This window comes from Leucopleurus acutus (genome assembly GCF_964270905.1).
Source record: "Leucopleurus acutus genome assembly, chromosome: 1".
Taxonomy (NCBI): Eukaryota; Metazoa; Chordata; class Mammalia; order Artiodactyla; family Delphinidae; genus Leucopleurus; species Leucopleurus acutus.
Genome location: NC_139142.1, coordinates 39479785 through 39501014, shown reverse-complemented (window position 1 = coordinate 39501014; position 21230 = coordinate 39479785). Strand labels below are relative to the sequence as shown.

At 45.7% G+C, this 21230-nt stretch overlaps 1 protein-coding gene across 1 annotated transcript in view; it reads left to right on the top strand.

The window, feature by feature from the left end:
- PRKCH (protein kinase C eta) overlaps window positions 1–20215 on the top strand; it is a 222793-nt gene extending 202578 nt beyond the window's left edge. Inside the window, exons 13-14 of the mRNA XM_082846315.1 lie at window positions 17431–17574; window positions 18988–20215. Of these exons, the coding sequence (XP_082702441.1) occupies window positions 17431–17574; window positions 18988–19134 (291 nt within the window). The 3' untranslated portion in view covers window positions 19135–20215. The remainder of the gene's footprint in view (window positions 1–17430; window positions 17575–18987) is intronic.
- The last annotated feature ends 1015 nt before the right edge of the window (window positions 20216–21230 follow it).

Below are 21230 nucleotides of genomic sequence, written 5' to 3'. Positions count from 1 at the left end.
CCCTGAGAATCCTCTACGGTGGTCTTTAGAGACCACATCATCGTTTGAGTTGAACATTAACCCACATCTGCTTCTCTCAATTTTTTTATTTCCAGTTTTTAGGAGTCCTCAACCTCTTTCTGGCATTTAGAATCCTCTTAAGAGAATTCTTTCTGACTAAATCTGGGACCTAAATTTCATCCCTTTTAACTCAATCCCTGTAAAACCTAGAACAGGCACTAAGCAATGTTAAGATCATATGGAACTATTAAGATGGTTTCTTCTTACCCAGATAAATCCAATTACTTTTTTTTTTTTTTACTTTTATTCAAGTATAGTTGATTTAAAATGTTGTATTAGTTTCAGGTGTACAGCGGAGTAATTCAGTTATATATATATACATGTATTCATTCTTTTTCAGATTCTTTTCCCATATAGGTTATTACAGGGTACTGAGTAGAGTTCCCTGTGCCATCCAGTAGGTTCTTGTTGTTTATCTATTTTATATGTAGTAGTGTGTGTATGTTAATCCCAAGCTCCTAATTTATCCCTCCCCCAATTACTTTAAACTATATCTTTGATGTATATAGAAATATTTTTGGTAACTAGAATATATGTTATCCAGGAATATCCTCCCTCCACAATCTTTGTTCTGGGAGAAAACAGAGCCTCTGGTGCCTAAAGAGAATCTACTCTTCAGTGTGGACTGGGTTGTTCCCTCTACTTCCTTCTGCGAAGCTGTGAACCTCTTCACTTCCCTTTGTTTTGGCCCCTTTCTAATGCTAGCAGCTCAGCGGGTCATGGTAGCGGGGCATGGTGTGTCACTGGCCGAGCACTGATTTTCCTAAGTGGCTCTCTGTGTTCTGCCGGGAGTCTCCCCCCTAGGAAGGAGCTTGGGTTTCACCCCGTGGCGGTCTTATCTCCCAGCTCTGTTACATTCTGGCTGAGTGACCTTGATGAGCTAACACACCTCTCTGAATCTCCGTGTCCTTGCTCATAAAATCTTATAAAATTGAGGTAATAAAATCCATGTCATAGGGTTACTGCCCAGATGCAGTGAATGCATATGTAAACCACGCAGGAGCACAGTAAGCATTCGGTTTCTTCCTCCTTCAAGGAGTGTACCTTAAAAGTGATTTTCTGGAAAACACTGGAAAAGGTGTCAGAGAAAATTACTAAAAAACAGTCACCGAGAGGATTTCTGAGACAGTTTTGTACATTTCAGCCTCCAGACCTAAAAATAAGAAGCTTCAACGCTGTAGCTGAGGAAATTCAGCTGTTCTTGGCAGAGGACTGAGACAGCTAAACAGAAGTGTGATCAAAGACAAGACAGAAAACAGGGAAGAGCACTGAAGACTTGGGGCAAAGCACCCAGGAGCGAAGGGTCAGGGCGTGCTGGTGAGGAACCTGCCTCCAGAGCAGCGCTGTCCGAGGGCAGATATTGACTCTTTCACCTGCTGGCTGTGGGACCTCGGGAAGATGGCACAGTTTTGCCGCTCCTCGGTTTCCACATCTGTACCCTCAGGCTCTGAGATAATGCGTGGAGGACAGTTGGAACAGTGCTGAGCACAGAGTAGGTGCTCAGGAAGCAGCCACCACTGTCATCAGTGAGAGCTGGGTGCATTTTTATTATTTTTTAATTAATTAATTTATTTTTTGGCTGCGTTGAGTCTTCGTTGCTGCGCGTGGGCTTTCTCTAGTTGCGGCGAGCGGGGACTAGTCTTAGTTGCGGTGCACGGGCTTCTCATTGCGGTGGCTTCTCTTGTTGCGGAGCACAGGCTCTAGGCATGCGGGCTTCGGTGGTTGAGGCTCACCGGCTCTAGAGCGCAGGCTCAGTAGTTGTGGCACATGAGCTTAGTTGTTCCGTGGCATGTGGAATCTTCCTAGACCAGGGCTCGAACCCCTGTCCCCTGCATTGGCAAGCAGACTCTTAACCGCTGTGCCACCAGGGAAGCCCTGGGTGTATTTTTAGATCCTTTGCCCATTTCTCTGAAAAATTATGACTCTATTTACTGTATTAGGAAATGATTTAAACTGCTTTCTGGCTGTAATTGCAACTTGATTCAATTAGACCATTACAGTTTTTTTTTAATTGCTACTAGAAACCTAAGAGATTATCCATTAAAATTCCTTCATTTAATAGATGAGGAAACTGAGGTCCAGAGAAATTGTGACTCACCAAAGACCATTCAGCACATTACTTAAAACAAACAAATAAATTAGAACCCTTGCGCAACTCGCATGGGAATATGAAATGATGCAGGCACTGCGGAAAGTAATATAGCAGGCAGTTCCTCAGAAAATTAAACGTAGAAGTACCATATGACCTAGCAATTCCATTTCTGGTTGTATATCCCAAAGAATTGAAAGCAGGGGCTCGAACACATTTGTACATCAATGTTCATAGCATTATTCACAATATCTAAAAGGTGGAAGCAACCCAAGTGTCCATCAATAGATGAATGGATAAACAAAATGTGTTAGTCAGCCTTACAAAGGAAGGAAATTCTGATGCACGTTATAACCTGGATGAACCTTGAATGAATTATGCTTAATGAAATAAGCCAAATACAAAGGGACAAATGTATGATTCCACTAACAGGAGGTACCTAGAATAGTCATTCATAGAGACAGAAGCAGAATGGTGGTTGCCGAGGGCTGGCGGCGTGGGTGGGTGGAGAGCGAGGGTTTAAGGGATGTAGAATTTCAGCTTGGGAAGATGAAAGAAGTTCTGTAGGTGGATGGTGGTGATGGTTGTACCACAATGTGAATAGACTTAATCCCACTGAACTGTACACTTAACAATGGTTAAGACGGTAAATATTATGTTCTGTATATTACACCACAGTAAGGAAAAAACCCTGGGATCAGAATCCAGCTTTTCCTGACTCCCAGTCCAGGGTCCTAAGCTAGCTACACCTGGCCTTTCCCCATTTTTCTTCTACGTCTCATTAATAAGTGTCCTGTACCCTTAGAGCACCACGTGTTAGCACCCAGATTACTCCCTGATGTAATTCTTTCCACTTGTCCTAGAAGCATGAGCCACTGGAGGAAGTTACCAGGGTCCTGTGTACTTAATACCCACAGAGCAAGAATCTGCCACCTTTTAACCTTCCGTAAAGTGAGATATAATGTTTGTGATAACAATGTCAGTGTTATTTAAAGATTGTGCATTTGAATCTTTCTCTTTTGACCTGAGGTGAGCCTGTGACGGTAGAAGGAGAAACTGATACTTTAGGGAATTAGGATCCCTGTCTAGTTCCATTCGGCAAATACTTGTCAGATGCCTTCCCGTGGCTTGGCCTGCGCTAAGTGCCGGGAAGCAAAGCTGAAAAGACACGGCCTCTTCTGTTGCTCACAGCCTAGTAGGAATGAGGACACGTAAACGGATACTTAGCTGGCTGCCGAGGAGGAATGATCAAAACTCTCTCTGGGATCAGGGACAGGGAAATGACATAAGGACGAGGCAGAGGAAGCGGCATGTAGGCTGGGTGCTGAGGAACAAATAAGGGTTCAGTAGGGTTGACAAGGGGGAGAAGGGTATTCTAGACAGAGGAAACAACTTGTGCAAAGCCTCGGAGGGGAGAGGCAGCCTGCGTGTTCAAAGAACTCCAGTCACCAGTTCCGCCGTGGGTGTGTTAGGTGCAAGGTAGGGGCTAGGAAAGATGAGTTTAGGAAATGGGACCTCTGAGGGGTTGGGGAGACATTCAGAAAGTGGTCTGTTCCTTGCAGTTGGTCACATAGGTCTGGAGCTCAGGAGAGAGGTAGGAGGTGACCACTGTAGCATGGTAGTGAGAACAGGGGAGAAGGCATGGCCTGGGGGAGAGGGTGAAGAGTAAAAGGAGGACAAGGCCTGGGGACACCAGTATTGAAAGGGTGACAGTGGAAGAGGAGGTCAGGAAGGAATGACTTCAGGTTGTGTAAACATCTCAATCTGCAGCTCATCTGCTAGTTTTACTTGTGGTGAAATAGGCCAGTGGTTTTACAGTGTGATTTCCCCAGAAACTGATGCTTGCAATAACTTTTGAGTAGTGCTAGCCAGGTTCAGGAGAAAATGGTCCTTGGCCAGAAAACCGAGAGCTTGGGGAAGTATCTATTAGGAGGTAGGTAAGTTGAAATGTTTTTAAGGACCCTGAACAAGCTTTCATTTTGTTGTGTAATTCCAGATCAAGGTAAGGTACACTGCTTTCTTTAAAAATACAGACTTCAGGCCTTTTGCAAGGATTTTGTGACCACCTGTGATTCTGGGAGCTTAGTGACTTCAAGAGTTCCTAATGTTATGAACCTAGAGGGTATCATGCTTAGGGAAATAAGTTAGAGAAAGACAAATATTGTATGATATCACTTATATGTGGAATCTAAAAAATAAAACAAACTAGTGAATATAACAAAAAAGAAACAGACTCAGATATAGAGAACAAACTAGTGGTTACCGGTGGGGAGAGGGAAGGGGGCAAGAAAGGGGTAGAGGATTAAGAGGTATAAATTACTATGTATAAAATAAGCAAGCTACAAGAATATATTATACAACACGGGGAATATAGCCAATATTTTATAATAACTATAAATGGAGTATAATCTATAAAAATTTTTAATCACTATGTTGTATACCTGAAACTGATATAACATTGTAAATCAAGGATATTTCAACTAAAAAAAAAAGTTCCTAATGTTGACTCCTCTGGGTAGTGTCTTACATAGTCCCCAAAACTGTGAGGAAGTCGTGCGTACTGTTTTGGATTGTAATCATTTGTCATGGAGCTTGGTGACTATTAGAAACATAAACACAGAATTTCAGAGATGGAGGATCTTTAAAAACACTTTGTCTAGGGCTTCCCTGGTGGCGCAGTGGTTGAGAGTCCGCCTGCCGATGCAGGGGACGCGGGTTCGTGTCCCGGTCCGGGAAGATCCCACATGCCGCGGAGCGGCTGGGCCCGTGGGCCATGGCCGCTGAGCCTGCGCGTCCGGAGCCTGTGCTCCGCAACGGGAGAGGCCACAGCAGTGAGAGGCCCGCGAACCGCAAAAAAAACAAAACCAAACAAAACAAAAAACACACTTTGTCTAACTCCCTGGTTGGTAGGTGAAGCTGAGGCTGAGAGGTGAACCAACCTCACACAGTAGAATGGAAGGAGCACACACTGGTCTGAGGATCGCGAGACCTCATTCTACTCCTGCCACTGCTTTCCAGTCTGTACCTCTGTAACGCAATGATGTTAACACCTACAGTACCCACTTCAAATGAGGTGGCACCCATGAAAGCATTTTCAAAGTGGTGTGCACAATACAGGAGTAGTTATTAGTATTGTTACGTTATGAGTAGTAATTTTACAGCACGCTGAGAGGTGTCATTATCTTCATCCTCCCTTTGAACAATCCACCAACATCATCAAGATTATTAAGCACTTAATTGTACATGAGGCTGTGTTAGCTTTTTATTTTGGAGAGAGTTGTATTTCTGTTTTCCCAGGAGCCTTTTTTTCCAATTAAGCATTTTTTTTCTTATACCTTTTTAAAATTGTAGTTGATTTGCAATGTTATGTTAGTTTCAGGTGTACAGCAAAGTGATTCACATATATATATATATATTATATATATATATTCTTTTTCAGATTCTTTTCCATTATAGGTTATTACAAGATATTGACTATAATTCCTTGTGCTATACAGTAGGTCCTGTTATTTTTCTATTTTTTATTTTTAAAGATGTCGGGGTAGGAGTTTATTAATTTGTTTATTTATTTTTGCTGTGCTGCGTCTTCGTTTCTGTGCGAGGGCTTTCTCTAGTTGTGGCAAGCGGGAGCCACTCTTCATCGCGGTTCTTCATCGCGGTGTGCGGGCCTCTTACTATCGCGGCCTCTCTTGTTGCGGAGCACAGGCTCCAGACGCGCAGGCTCAGTAGTTGTGGCTCACGGGCCCAGCCGCTCCGCGGCATGTGGGATCTTCCCGGACCGGGGCACGAACCCATGTCCCCTGCATCAGCAGGTAGATTCTCAACCACTGCGCCACCAGGGAAGCCCCTATTTTTCTATTTTATACAGTAGTGTGTATCTGTTAATCCCAAATGCCTAATTTACCTCTCCCCACTCCCCAACCCCCAAGTTGAGTACCTGAGTGCACCCCAAAGAAAGATTTTTAACAAATAAACAGAGAAGGAGCAAGCGCCCGTTGGTGAGCTCTGCCCATGCTGCTGCCCTCGCCTCTGTGTGCGATCCTTCCCCACCAGAGAGGCAGGAAAGCCAAGATCCCCGAGCCAGCCCTTCACATCCGTTCTCACCACCGAATCAGCATGGTGGGTCATCTCTACTTGGCTTCCTGAGATTTCCTGATGATCCTCTCTTTGGAACGTAAGGTCAGCACTCTTCCTGGAACTGGTGTCTGCTGGATAGTTTACTTGCCCTTTTGTTTCTTCCCTTCAGAAGGAAATGCTTTCTGAATGCCTTCTTACCTTTTTAAGTAGAAGGTATTATTATCATTCCTTGTCTGTAGAAGCTGTTTGGATGCCCATTTATATAACACTAGAGATGCTTTCTGAATGCCTTCTTACCTTTTTAAGTAGAAGGTATTATTATCATTCCTTGTCTGTAGAAGCTGTTTGGATGCCCATTTATATAACACTAGAGAGTCATAGATGTTCAAGACCTGGGGGCTTCGTATGGTATAATAACGTCAGTGCGTCCTCTGAATTCGGGGTGAGGGGTGTTCTTGTCTGTCGTTCAAGGAGAGTGAGGGGTTGAACAGGATGGGCACCAACATCTTACCCAGTGTAACTCCTAACCCTGTATTACTTTCCTTCCCCTCACCCTTCCCATCATCGTCTTTACCCCCACCCCCAAGATTGGGTAGCCATACACCCAAAACTCAAAAGTCCTCCCAAATTTCACATGAGCTTGGATAGAGAGCTGAGAACTTGCGTGTGAGAACACTCCCCACGGAGCACAGAGTCGCGGGAGGAGGCGAGGGGGGGCACACAGCTTTTAGCCCAGTTTTCTACTTGAAAAAAATTCCCAAGTCATTAACCAGTGATCCTGACAACTGAAAATAACCATAGTATTCACCCCAAAATGTACAGCGGAAGACTTTTTCTTGCTTGCCCTTTTGTCTCTCATGTCTCATCTTCGCTGTGAAGGAGTGTGTGTGTTAAATGCTCACACGTGCATGTTCCGAAAGCAAGACCATCCTCCCCTCCCCCCTCAGAGAACAGGTTGTAAAAACTGGCCACACCCACAGAAGGTAGCACAGGAAAGATACATAAAGATACACACTCGTGTGTGAAAAACAGACCTAGACTTTCTAGATTGCTGACCTTAAAGATGATTTTTTAATTGTTTTTTTTTTTTTTTACTTGGTTTTGGTATAAATACGCGTTTTCTGTTGGCCACCGTGTTACCGAGTTTCCTAAACTGGCACTGAATTATCCCAAAATGTGAATAATCATGACACAGACGAAAATGTATGGTTTGCTTAGAGGTTCTGCAGCTGCACTGCGCTTTGGCCTCATCGGCTCCAGAAAGACTTGAGGGAGTCCTCGTGAGTCCCCAGAGCTTAGGAAGGTGATGCCCTCTGTCTCTGAGGTGAGCATGCCTTTGTGCTAAATCATCTCCGGTGAGAGATCACAAGGCGCCAGTGCTGACTTGGGTGAGGTCAACGCCCTTTTCTCGGGGCTCACACAGGTGGCCAGGTTAAATAAAGTGCTGAAAGGAGTTTGCTGCATTCTCCTGAGTCACCTTTGTCAGTTCGGGAGGCCTTGTAAACTTGGCCTCAGAAGGAGATTATAGCATGCTTTCGCTCCTAAGCTTTACAGAAATTAAGCTGTGTGTTTGCATGTGGGCTTATCTGTCATCACGCCTATCAGATTTCATCCTCTGTGCATTGCCTGCAGGAGTCTCGTCTGCCTCTGTGTACAGAGAAGGAACCACAAGTAATTTGGGATCCTCTTTTAGCCCTGAGTGTGTCTCCCATCTGTTACCAGGCAATTGACCAGAGCGGCACTGGGCTTGATCCTCTGCATTTCCTCCTCCCCTCCTGGCAAAGATTGGAATGGTCAAGGCGGCAGCCAAAGGTGGTCAGCCAGGAGGGGGCTGAGGAAGTGGAGGGAAAACTGGGACCAGGGTCATGCAGAGGACCCAGCTCTCCATCGTTAGAGCCAATTTTTCAAATAGCGTTACAGGGAAAATCCAAAAGTAAGTTACTAAAAGGTCCTTTAAAAAGAGGATGGTTAACATGAAGCCTGGCAGCCCCTGCCCTTTGCCGGGACTGGAGTTCCCATACGAGGAAATGGAGCTTCAGGCTTCTTACTGAAACTAACACCTTCAGAAATGGACCATTTTTTCACAGATAGGCCAGGCTAGTGTTGGCAGAAAACAGAAAAATACTGATCTTCCTAGAGGCTTCATTTTTGGCATTCTTTATCATTTTATTAAAGTTACTATTCTCAACTTTCTTCCCCCATTTTAGATTGTTTAGGACCTCTATTCTTAGGAAACTTACATTTTATCTGTGGCTAGCAGCGTGAAGGATTTTTTTTTTTTAATGAAGTATTAATACCACATGACTCTTTAATCTTCCTATCTCAGATAGGAGCATAAAGATATCAGGTTTTGTAAAATGAGCATGGAAATCTTTTCTATGTAGGGTTTTGCTAACTGATGTCTGCGGGTCAGAAGAGCTTTTTGTTTTAAGTTGGAAAAACTCTAAGGAACACACTTAAAAACTCTAAGTAGCGCACTTTGTTTTCTTTCATTTGTCCCTTCCAGTGATCAAAGAGCATTAACTTTTAGCAGGTGGTGGTTAGGTTTGGTTTGGACACCCAAGATAATGTGTATGCAGGATAAAGAAGGGTGTTGGCCTGGGTTTCATCGGGAGGAAATAAAGACATTGTGTAGTACGCCTCTGGAGGATCCTTCTTTAGCACTTGCTTCCTTTCAATAGCTGCACTTTGGGGGATCACAGCTATCAGGTGAGCTTCCTTTTCCTTCAACACTTGGGAGTTATTGGAGAGCAGTGAAACCCTCACCATTAGTCAGAGATGCTCGGGTCTGGTTTGCCAGGAATAAAACCTTCTTGGCCAACAACACTGGCATGGGCACAAGGGCCCGACCTTGGGCTTCTGTCTCTGAGACTCATCTCTGATCGTAAACTTTTTTTAACCAGTGTTATCACATGACCTTAGTGAAGCTACTGAGATGGCTTGGGTTTCGGGGGAAGCTATAATGAGTATAAAACACAGGCAAGGCAGAGTGTTAAGAGCAGTGATAAGGAATAAGTATATGCCCGTGTAAAGGCTGCTGGATTCTAATCAGAGACAGGATGGAAAATATAGCCAACAAACCTGCAACAGATTTTAGCACTATTCCTGCCCCAGTGCAGAAAGAGGAACAGTACAGGGCATTTTTGTACTTGTTTCCATTAGGAGCGAATAAAGTGCACTGTAGACTGTCTCTGGAGATATCTCACAGAATATTCTGATGTGGCTCAGGTTAGACATTGATCCACTGGTGTGTTCAAATATACTTACATACTCACCTGCCCATTCCTTCAGTAACTAGCTCTGGAGATCAGCTTAAACATGTTTTATTTCATTTTTATAAAGCAAGTCCACTTCAGACCCAAGGAAAACATGGCATCTTCAGCTGAGGGAGGTACAGTTGTCTTCAAAATTTTTCTAATTCCAAATAGAGAAGAAAGGATAAGACTGTAGATTGTTGATGGAGGCACAGACCCTGGAGGACATTGCTCTCCCCTCCCACCTGACGACAGATGGGTCATTCAGGTGGTTCTTTCAGTGTCTCCAATAAGACAGTCCCGCTCCTCCCGGGGAAGCGCCTTCTCTCACTTAATGGCATTGAGTATTAGAAATTTTTGTTTTAATTTTCCTTATGACATCCTTACATACACTCCTTTAACTTCCACTCCCCATACTTATTTCTCCCATTTAGAACCGTCTCTTCTGGCCAACAGCACTTCCATTATTTGAAACTATCAACAGTGGCATCTGTCTTTTCTTCTCCAATATAAAGACCCCAGTTGTTGGAAATAAAACCAGGTGGTCAGAATGAAGGATTCCTTGGGTTCAAGCCTATTCCTTTTCTCTCCCTTCTCTTAGCACCTGCTCTGGGTGTACATCTCCATCCCTTCTCCCTCCATAGAGTCAGAGAAAGAAGAACAGCTTGTGGGCCAGCAAAGGAAGTACAACATAGGTAAACACACACAGTGCTGTGCATTCTTACCTGGGCATCATCCCAGGATTGCTCCTGACCTGTCACTGCTCTTTCATCCACGATCCAAATGAGAAGATTGGTAAACCTCAAAAGGAGGTTTAGCATAGTGACTGAGGGCAAAGGCTTTTACTGTTAGATAGGCCTGGCTTCAAATCTCAGCTCTACTGCTCCCAAACTGTGTGGCCTGGGGCAGGTTCCAGGTGGGTCTGTTCCTCAGTTTCCCTATTTTTTTTTAATTTTTAATTGGAGTATAGTTGATTTACAATGTTGTGTTAGTTTTAGGTGTACAGCAAAGTTCATCAGTTATACATATACATATATCCACTCTTTTTTAGATTCTTTTCCCATATAGGTCATTACAGAATACTGAGTAGAGTTCCCTGTGCTATACAGTAGGTCCTTATTAGTTATCTATTTTATATATAATAGTGTGTATATGACAATCCCAATCTCCCAATTTATCCCTCCCTCCCTTTCCCCCCTGGTAACCAGAAGTTAGTTTTTTACATCTGTGAGTCGATTTCTGTTTTGTAGATAAGTTCATTTCTACCATTTTTTTAGATTCCACATATAAGCAATAGCATATGATCTTTGTCTGGCTTACTTTACTCAGTATGACAATCTCTAGGTCCATCCATGTTGCTACTAATGGCATTCTTTTGTTCTTTTTTATGGCTGAGTAATATTCCATCTTCTTTATCCATTCCTCTGTCGATGGGTATTTAGGTTGCTTCCATGAGCTGGCCATTGTGAACAGTGCTTTAACGAACATTAGGGTGCATGTATCTTCTCAAATTATGGTTTTCTCAGGGTAGATGCCCAGTAGTGGAATTGGGTCATATGGTAGCTCTATTTTTAGTTTTTTAAGGAACCTCCATACTGTTCTCCATAGTGGCTGTATGAATTTACATTCCCACCAACAGTGCAAGAGGGTTCCCTTTTCTCCACACCCTCTCCAGCATTTATTGTTTGTAGATTTTCTGATGGTGGCCATTCTGACTGGTGTGAGGTAATACCGCATTGTAGTTTTGATTTGCATTTCTCTAATAATTAGCAGTGTTGAGTATCCTTTCATGTGCCTCTTGGCTATTTTTATGTCTTCTTTGGAGAAATGTGGCTGGCACTGGTGGTTGCCAGCTGTATGCCCACCACTGCAGCTGGCAGGAAGGGGTATGAGAGGAGAAGGTTGCTGACTAGTCTTCATAACAAGGTCAGACTCTACCTGTGATAGTGGCAAAACACAGAGACACAGGAGGCTGCAACATACACAAGCATGCATTTTATCCACCCCAGGGTGGCCTTCATGGCCGTGAACCATACTCTGTTCTGTGTCCTGTGTTCCTTCTCTGCACTCCCTCCTCAGGACTCTCTGTAGAGTCATAAAATTCCTTCTTCCTGACTAGGAGCATCTCCCTGGAATACTGATGGGGATGTCCTATGGCATGCTTACCAGCACTATCTGCTAACTCTCTGCCCTTTGGTCCAAAGTTGAATGAAAGGAAAAGGTCTTTTTGTTTGCCCAACAGCCAAATCCATCTGTTAAGTAGAAAATACAGTGTTATCTCTCTGCTGGAAGAAAATCTCATTAGATTAATGGCCCTATTTATGTAACTAGTCCTCTTCCTATGAAATCAGATTTTGGAAGGAAATATACTTGTAGTCATTGCCTACGTTTGAATGAGTTTCAGAGTACATTTGGACGCTGTTATCTCTAGACACATTGTTAACATGGGGTGAGTTTGAACTCTATCCTCTGGAACATCTGAAAACTCAAAACCAAAGCCGCCTCAGGTGTAGCAGAGCCCACAAGACATGACAAGTGCTATAGCTGACCTCAGAATTATAGGAAAGTGTTGCACTGCACCCTTCACCCTGCATTCAGCACTTCCCTTCTGTTGTGAAAGCAGATACAACTGCACGTTAAAACCTGCGTATCATCTGTATTCTTACTTTCAATTGTCTTTAGAAATCTTTGCTGTCAGAAAAATTGTTTTTCACTGAGACCATCACTACCACCCCCCTGTTGGAGTCTGGGGCTGTGAAGGTAGAAACAGACCTTGGTCCCTTTTCCTGGCTGCAAAGTATGAGAGAGAGAGAGACAGAGCCAGATAAGCCTCGGGGCCAAGGCTCACCTCAGATGTTCATCTCTCAGAGGCTTTTCAGTCCATGCCCCTGTCTTTAGGTCGGACAGGGTGGCCCTCCAAGTGGTTTAACAAGATCTTGCTGAAACTCACTAGCTTTGGTTGAAGGCTTGCTCTTGTGCCAGGTACTTTATACTGATTATCTCATTTACTCATTATCATATTAGGATATACAGAAAAGTCTCCATTTTATAGTTGAGGAATCTGAGGTCCAGGGAAGTTAATACATTTGTCCAAAGTCACACAGCTCATCAATGGGAGAACTGGCATCCAGACACAGCAGTGAAGCTGCAGGGCCTCACCAGCTCCCCTCTGGGCCCTCCATATCAGAGGAGCTCTTATATCCTTTATGATCCGTCCCTGGCTGGCTGGAGGCTTGGCAGGACATTCCTGTACAGACCTGGCCTGCATTGCTTATGTTTCTTCAGGAAGGTGCCTGGATGACTGCTTTCCCCTGCGGTCATGCCTTCTCTGCGGCCTTGAAGGAACTGTTGTTTCTCATTCTCTGGGCAGGTGTGCTTCTGATTCCTTCCGGATCCTCTAGAGAAATTCCACTTTCACGAGGGCCACAGGAGGAAGGGGAATATGAAACGAGTCCACACATTCTTGCCCCTGCCCTCCAGTTAGCTGGAGACTTACATTCGGGGTGGAATCAGACTTTCCACCCGGGCCTCCTCCCTCTTTGCGGCTTATAACGTGCTTTCATTGACCCTAGCAGCCATTCTGCTTCCTTTAGTAAATGTGTCCAGAATCTTCCATGGAGTCACTTTATTTTCCTCTTTGGTGACTTCCCCGTTGGGACCACAGTCGGGGAGAAGGTCAGTTGAGGTGAGGCAAGCTTTCAGTATGACCTTAGACACAGCTGAGTGATGGCTGTAAACGCCACGGTTGTTAACTTGTTTGGCATTCGGGTCCCAGTAGGGGCATAAGCAAACAGAGGAAGTTTTCTGCAACGGGATCGTGCCGTCACCATCACAGCAGCAGGAACACCGTGTTTAAGGCGAGTCCTGGGCCTGGCCTAGGGCAGTGAACCCCTCCTGTCCCCAGCCCCATACCCCTCCACCGACATGTACTGTGAAAGATTCCAGGCCTGGGACTGATGTTCAGTGTTCCCTGAACTTCCCACCTTTGGAGGGGGGAGGGGTTAGTCACAGAGGAGCTATAACCCTCCCCGCCCAGCCTTCCACACCCTCAGCACCACCCATCACCCCTCCTCCTGCCCGGAATGGTCCCTGTGCTGGTTTCTGTTCCGTGGTCTTCATCCTGCTCTGGCTTTCTCATGAGCTCCTGCTGCCACCCCGGCCTTCTTTCCACCCTATGCCAGGGCTCGGAGCCAGGGCTCAGGCATGTGGGGAGCCAGCCAGGTATGAGGCCGAGGGGAGTGGTGGGAACAGGGGGTCACCCGCCCCAGCTAATGAGGCAGCCACTGCTCAACTCCAGGTCATTTTCACCAAGAAGAAGTGCAGGTCCAATGTTCCAGAATATTCCATCTTCCAAGGGAATTTGGAAAACTTGACTTTCATGTGTGTGATGTGACATTTGCTACTTTTTAAATGTTTGACAAGTAGTTAAAATTATTTTAGAAACACTCTATGTGGGCCAAATAAAATGTCTGTGGCCTGGAGCTGCTCTCAGTTCTATTCTCTCTCCCTCCACCTCTGCCCTCCCAGCATCAGCTCTTTCTCACCAAACGGTGATGGCCCTAGGCGTCAGACCTCTCACCCTGGCCTGCACCCCAGGCTTACAGGGCTAGTCAGCTCCTGGGGGGTGTTTGCGCATCTCAGATGCAAAGCTGAGCTCACCAACCTCCCAGATCTGCAAGACCTTGAGAAATGGTAGATGTTTTTGTTTTCATCCCTTTGACAAAAGTTACTACCGCTACTACTACTATACTTCTGTTAACACTAATACTCCCAACAATAATCAGTCTCTCTTTCGTTATCCTTTTCCGTCCCTCAACAGCCGGAGAGGACCCTGGGACCTGGCTGTCCTCCTGCCCCTTCCCCCCAGCTCCAGGCAGTGTGGAATGTGCTCATTTTTCTTCCACAAGCCCCCCAGGACCTGCGCCCCTCTTTTCCTTTCCACTAACCAGAAAATTTAGTTTCCAGACTTGTCGTGTCTTCTCGGCTGTCGTCTCAGCCTCCTAACTAGTCAGCCCCCTACCCACAAATCTCTTACCCCTCCATGAGGGATTTATCCATCCCATCGTGGCTAGAGTCATCCCTGAGTCACAGGGCAGCTCTCGTCATTCACCTCTTCGGACGCTTTTGTCGGGTCCTACTGGCTGCCCCACGGTTCCTCGGCCGTCCTTTCACGGCAGCCCTACCACCCTATAGGCTCCCTCACCAATGTGGCTGGTGGTTGCCTACTGCTGTGCCAACTGCGTTCTCGGGCGTGACTGCCCTCTTCCTTCCTGGCTCTGTTAATTCTTTGTATCTGCCTCATGTCAGCAGCTGTCACCTCTTCTGGGAGGCCATCGCCTGCCCTCTCACCACCAGCCCCCAATGCGATTTTCCCAGTCTCTCTCCGAAGCTCCCGCTGCACTTGGCAGTGTCTCTCTTCCTTTCATCCAGCTGCGTTACAGATAAAGTGTGCTTGCCTCTGCCCCTTCTCTTGATCAGCTCCTTCTTGGGGGGAGACACTGTCCTTGTCATCCATGTACCCACCCCCTATGAGGCCTAGTGCACTGCCTTGCATAGACACCTGCAAACCTTTGTAAATTGAATTTTTTTATGTGGAGAATGAATATCTTGAGCCCTTTAGATACAGCCAAAGTTAAAACTGCTGGGCTTCCCTGGTGGCGCAGTGATTGAGAGTCTGCCTGCTGATGCAGGGGACGCGGGTTCGTGCCCCGGTCCGGGAAGATCCCACATGTCGCGGAGCGGCTGGGCCCGTGAGCCATGGCCGCTGGGCCTGCGCGTCCGGAGGCTGTGCTCCGCAACGGGAGAGGCCACAACGGTGAGAGGCCCACGTACCGCAAAAAAAAACAAAAACAAAACTGCTTGGTTATTTGAAAGGATTTATCAGAATTCTAAGCATAAGCTAGTGAAAGGGCCATTCTGCCTGACTCCATTCCCAGGGATGAAGTTTATAGAGGAGAGCAGCCACGATTTGGTCTCCTGTTCCTTGGGCAGTGCTTTTCCACGGTGCCCCTTGGGAGGCTGGCTTGCGTGCCGGGCAGGGAAAAATGGGCAAAGTTGTTCAGACACCAGGGCTTCTGCCACCCTGGCATCAAGAGCCCCACACTGTTCCTCTTGCCCAGAAGAACAAGTTGTACTCACACATTCACAAGGTGTCCTCTGCTCGCACCGTTGGCAGGCCTGGGAGTTTCCCACAAGCCATCTGGGTCTGTTCTGCTGTCCTTGTAGCTTGGGTTTTTTGCAGCATTGTTTGTTTTTTGTTAATTAGCTCTTAGAATAGACATGACTATTCCATCAGGGATTGTATCCCATTGACTTTCCTAAGGAGAGAATCTACTCATTTCTTTTGTATATTTATTTTCCCCTGCCTTTCTGAGTTGCACAGACTTATCTGGGGAGAGCCCACGCAGCATGAGCTCCTAGCTCTTTCAGAACGGAGTTGTTTATGAGATATATTTCCTAAGTCTACGCTGATCACCGTGCGTGCCCAGAGTGCTAACTGCTGTGGAGCTCTGAAAGCTGCTTTTACTTTCGAGCTCCACGTCCAAATTTCAGCGCCACCAGGCCTTTCATTCCTTGTCTCTAGGAAAGAGGAGAAACCATTAAACCCCATCCGTGTCTTCAGTTTTTACTGGCTCCCCTTGGAAGCGTTTTTAGCATTTTATGAGGTCTGTCCTGTCAGATTTGCTTAGGGACTTCGGCAGCCTCCTCCCTCCACCTGATCCCGTTCACCTGAAGCAATCCACGAGGTTTCGCAGCTTTGGACACCTGACATGGCAGGGCTGCTCACCTCCCAACCCTACCCTTTCTTGTGTGCACCTTCAAGATTTTTTCCAAAATACTGTGTAAATTCCACTCCAAAGCCATTTCTATGAACACACCATTACTTTTGTGTTCATAAATCAGACTTGGAAAGGGGTTCTTGGGGACTGTTATAAATTCATTTAAAGATAACTTGATTTAAAGTTTTTAAAAAGTTTTTATCCAAGGCAATTTTCTTTTGATAATGGGAAATTAGCTTATGTGTCTTTAAAATTGAAAATGACATTCTGGCCATGAAAAGTGAATTATCCTATACGGGTCTTTGGTCAGGATACGATCAGAATGCCTTTATTGACCACTCTGGGAAAGGAGGGTTAGCCCAAAACATCTTGATAGGAGCTCAGCTGCGAGGAAGTGCCCAATTGATATAAATACAGAGGATTTATATACACACATTCCTTGAATGTATGGCAGTGCTTTTAAATTTTGGACTATGTGGCAAGAGTCCCAGTCATGAGACATTTCAAAATGGAGGGGCAGGAGAGAAGGGAGCATCTCAAAGGAAAAAACTTTTCACTCAAAACTGTGATATCTTTGTTGCATAATAAAAGCGGCCAACTTTGTTTTTCCTGGAGCCCGAACACAGAACTTTAAGTTTTTCACCCTTGCGGCTTCTTCACACAGCTCTTCAGAAAAATGACTCTCATTCTTCTCTCTGTGGTCTTGTCAGAGAGTGGGAATCCTGGCCGGCTGGTTGGGTCTCTCAGAAGAATGACACAGCTGTTCTGAAAAGTAGCCCCATTCATAAGATGCCGGCTGTCCACAACTGCAGTGCTAGAGAAAAGCACACTATTTTATAAAGCGTTTCTTTTCTTTAAAGAGGAAAAAAAATATACGTGGTATTTACAGGAAAGAAAACCGGGCCCCTCGGTTTTATTTTCGGTGCCACGTCTGAAATGGAAGTGGGGAAGGCCATAAATACACATGAGCAATTTGCGCCTCGTGTGTAAAGGAAAATTGCGCCTTTACGGGATGATTCATGGTGGCTGTGCCGCTGGGAAAATTCAGCTGGTTAAGCCAGATCAGCCGGAAAGCCTCACATCGGCTCTTCTGCCAGAGCGAATGCCTACCGTCTTGTGACCTACTTATTGTCTAGGATTGAATGATCGACTCTCTTTCTCTCCCTCTCAGTTCATGACCAAGAACCCCACTATGCGCTTGGGCAGCCCGAGTCTGGGCGGCGAGCATGCCATCTTGCGACATCCTTTCTTTAAGGAAATCGACTGGACCCAGCTGAACCATCGCCAAGTAGAACCGCCTTTCAGACCCAGAATTGTAAGTTGTCCAAGACCACCTTAGTAGACCTTCTTCTTTCTTAAAACGTCTCAGTGTTTCACTGAGCAGCCCGGTGGTCCCCTGGGGAATGATCAGACCGGAAGCTCAGCCTGCCGCTCTGCAAGGTACTTCACCCAGGAGAAGGCTGGGCTCCTTGCCCCTGAGGCAACATCTCTGTGTGTGTGTGTGCCAGGGTTACTTCTCCAAAAGTTTTTACCTCTTGCTTGCCCTGGCCCCATCCTCTCTTAATTTAAAATTTCCTGGGGTCTAAGAGGCCTTGAAACTTTCCAGGTTTCCCCAACATTGTTCCTAGGTGCTTTCCTTATGCTCCTTAGTCAGGGTGCCTTTCCCAAGCCCCCAAGAAAGTAGAGAGGCCATGGAATGCTCCTCAAAGCCCTAAGCCTGGCTCCCTGGCTTGGAGAGCTCAGGTCTGTAACAGCTACTGCAGCACAGGGCTCAGGGCAGAACAGGCCGAGTCCTCTTTGACTAGGAAATACTGGGAGCACCTCACTAGGAAGTGAGGCAGCTGAGTGGGGTGGCGTTCCTGAGGGTGGTCCAGCTCTCGGTCTGAGAGCTAAGCTCCTTCTCATGGGTGGGTCAAGAGAACCGCAACGGGAAGGCAGAGAAGCTGGGCTGGCAGTACTTCAAGAGTTAGGGGGACGAGGGGTGCTCAAAGGCAGAGAGAAAACTATCATTGACTCAAGGAAGAGAAGTAGGAGGTCTCACAATGGTAAAAATGATCTCTCCAGCGTTAGTTTATGAAGATGTAAAATACACATTTCCAAGCGTCATTAGCTTCATCTGTAACAGCCTGCTAGGTTGAGACACAGAGACAAAGCCACTTCCTTTAATGGACATCCCCCTGCCAGCCCCTCTGGGAGGAGGGAAGGCTTTGCCAGCAGGGCAGAATGAATCTGACTATTGAGTAAAGTGAGAGGCATTTGTTCCCTAAACTCAGCATTTCCAAGAAGTCTTTCAAGAAAATCTCTTCAAGCATCTAGACCTTTGTAAGACGGGAGGTGGGGCGAGCATGACTTTGCTCTGCCTCTGTTGGTTTATGTGCCTCTCCATTAGGCCTGCTGAGAAGTGGTACCTCAGTGAAATGGGGAGGGTGAACCGGCTGGCTGGGTCAGGTGAGCACATTAATTTTTTAGTTTCCCAACCTAAGGCTGGCCTGCTCAGCAAGATTTTTGTGGGGTTAGTGAATTGGTGGTTACCAAATGCCCTAGTAATACACGATGCAGTAGAAGTAGTATAAAGCACTGTTTAACCGATTGTCATAACTGTGAATAACACTACCGAGAGAGCTGCAGGGCAGGCCTCCGAACTCATTGAAATGGGCTAAGTCCCGTGGAAGATGACTAAACCTCAAGTGCATAGAATCTGAAATTTCCCTTGTTTCCTTTTTGACAGAAATCCCGAGAAGACGTCAGTAATTTTGACCCCGACTTCATAAAGGAAGAACCAGCTTTAACTCCAATTGATGAGGGACATCTTCCTATGATTAACCAGGATGAGTTTAGAAACTTTTCCTTTGTCTCTCCAGAATTGCATCCATAGCCTTATGGGGAATGGGAGAGATGGCATGAGAATCAAAAGGGGATAGAGATTTTCCAGGAATTTCCTTTGTGGGGAACTCCTCAGCATCAGCCTTAGAACAAGAACCTTACCTTCAGGGAGCAGGTGGAGAACTCTGTGAAGGACGGAACGTCAAGAGATCAACTACAGTATTTCAAGTCCTGAGGGAGCCACGGTCCTGGAAACAGTTGATACTGAAATGAGATTTCATGAAGAAATACACTGCTCAGCCTCTGAGTTTCCATAGCTACTTGGGGTTCGGGAGATTGACAGGAGCCAAAAGGAGAAAAGGTGTGAAGAATAAATCAGATCCTAGAACTTCTGAGCCAATCAGGCGTTTTACTTCAAGGGACAAACCTAGACTTTGTATGGTGTGCCGGGCTCTTCTGTAAGCCACTGAGCCCCGAATACCGGCAGACTTCTGCAAGAAGTCTGTAAATGCTAAGGAAGCCCTTGAAGAGAAGGAAAGGGATGGCTTCCAAATAGAGCAATTTACTCTGAACAAAAAAGTGTGTCCATAAAGCTCATAACTTAAAGCCCCATCCTGACAACAGATGGGCACCAAGGCAACGGCTACAGCTTATTCTTTTATCCTTACTTTCATTTAATAGATATTTATTGAGTGCCCAGTGAGACGGGGCCACAATACCCAGCAGTGTAAACAACAGACTTGCTTTCACCAAGCTTTCATCCTTAAGTTACGTAAATGGCATTTGCGTTCTGTGAAAGGCCTCTCCACGTTGCCTACGTCATACTTTGCACATAACGTTTTTCACAGGAGGCAGCTCGATGCCCCAACAGCAACTGTCCACATAATCGGCAGGTTAATCAGCAGGTGAGCTCAGGTGCTCGCTGACTTGTGGCATCTCATCGTGGGGGCAATGTGCCAATATTGCTCTGGACTCATCACTGAAGAATCGCACTCCACTCGCATCCATGACCAGACTTATGGCTTATACCTTAGCAATTTATTTAAATTATATTTTAAGAGACAAAGATGTCTGTTTGGTATGCATTTTAATAATTAGAAATGGCTCTCGTAAGCAGGACATGTATCAAAGAAGGACCTTATAATATGTACCCATGTATGCAGTTGGAGAATTTTATCTGGCTGAAATAAATGCATTTTGTAACAAAAGGGATTCTTCTTGTCTAGAAGGATTTGTCCCATCCCCACTAGGAGAGGAGATATGTAATTAAAATAAGCTTTGAGCAGAATGGATAGAACTCTTGACTCAAAGCAATGTCCTGAGAGCAAAGGTTGGCATCACATTGTGTAAGGCACTTAAATGAATGTGGCCTGTCTCTTCCTAACCACAACTTTCATCCTGAGTCAGGGTAATGACTGCTAAGTATTGCTGCCACGGAGTAACCCTCAAACTCCTAGTAGCTAGACATAGTAATTGCTTATTTCTCATCCAGTGAGAGCAAGTTCAACGGCCCTCTTCCAACTCATAACTGTGCCCTCTGATAATGCAGCTTCCAAGATTGCCATAGCAAGGGAAGGGCGAGATGGAGGCGGTGCTTACTATTTAACTACAACTCCTAGAAGGGACACACGTCACCTCTGCTCACACCAGATTGGCCAGAACATGGCCTCCCTCTAACTACACACAGGACTGGGAATTATAGAGCAGCCCAGGGGTACCTGGGCAGAAGTGACGGTCTCTGTTGGGGATTCTTTGTTGCATCCCAACGTGAAAAATGACTCTCGAATGAAGAGAGTAGCTAGGAGCCGCCCTTTATGGTTAGCTCTTAGCAGTGCATAGATACTCTCCCCCACGCAGTTTTACTAGATCTTCCCAGCATCCCTGTGAGGCAAGCAGCTCATTCTACCCCTATTTCCGGTGTGAATACCATGGTACATTTTACACACGAGAACAAGAGAGGCTCTGAGAAGCTGAGTTAGTTGATTACCCAAAGGTTTCAGACTTGGTAAAGAGTGGATCCGGTCTAGAGTCTAAATCTTTGATGTTCTGATCCAACAGACTTCTGGAAAGGGAGGCTCATTCTGACTTGAGGACTTTTTTTGGCCTTTGTAGCGACTTGGCAGCTCTGAAGAGCAGTGGGGCTGATGA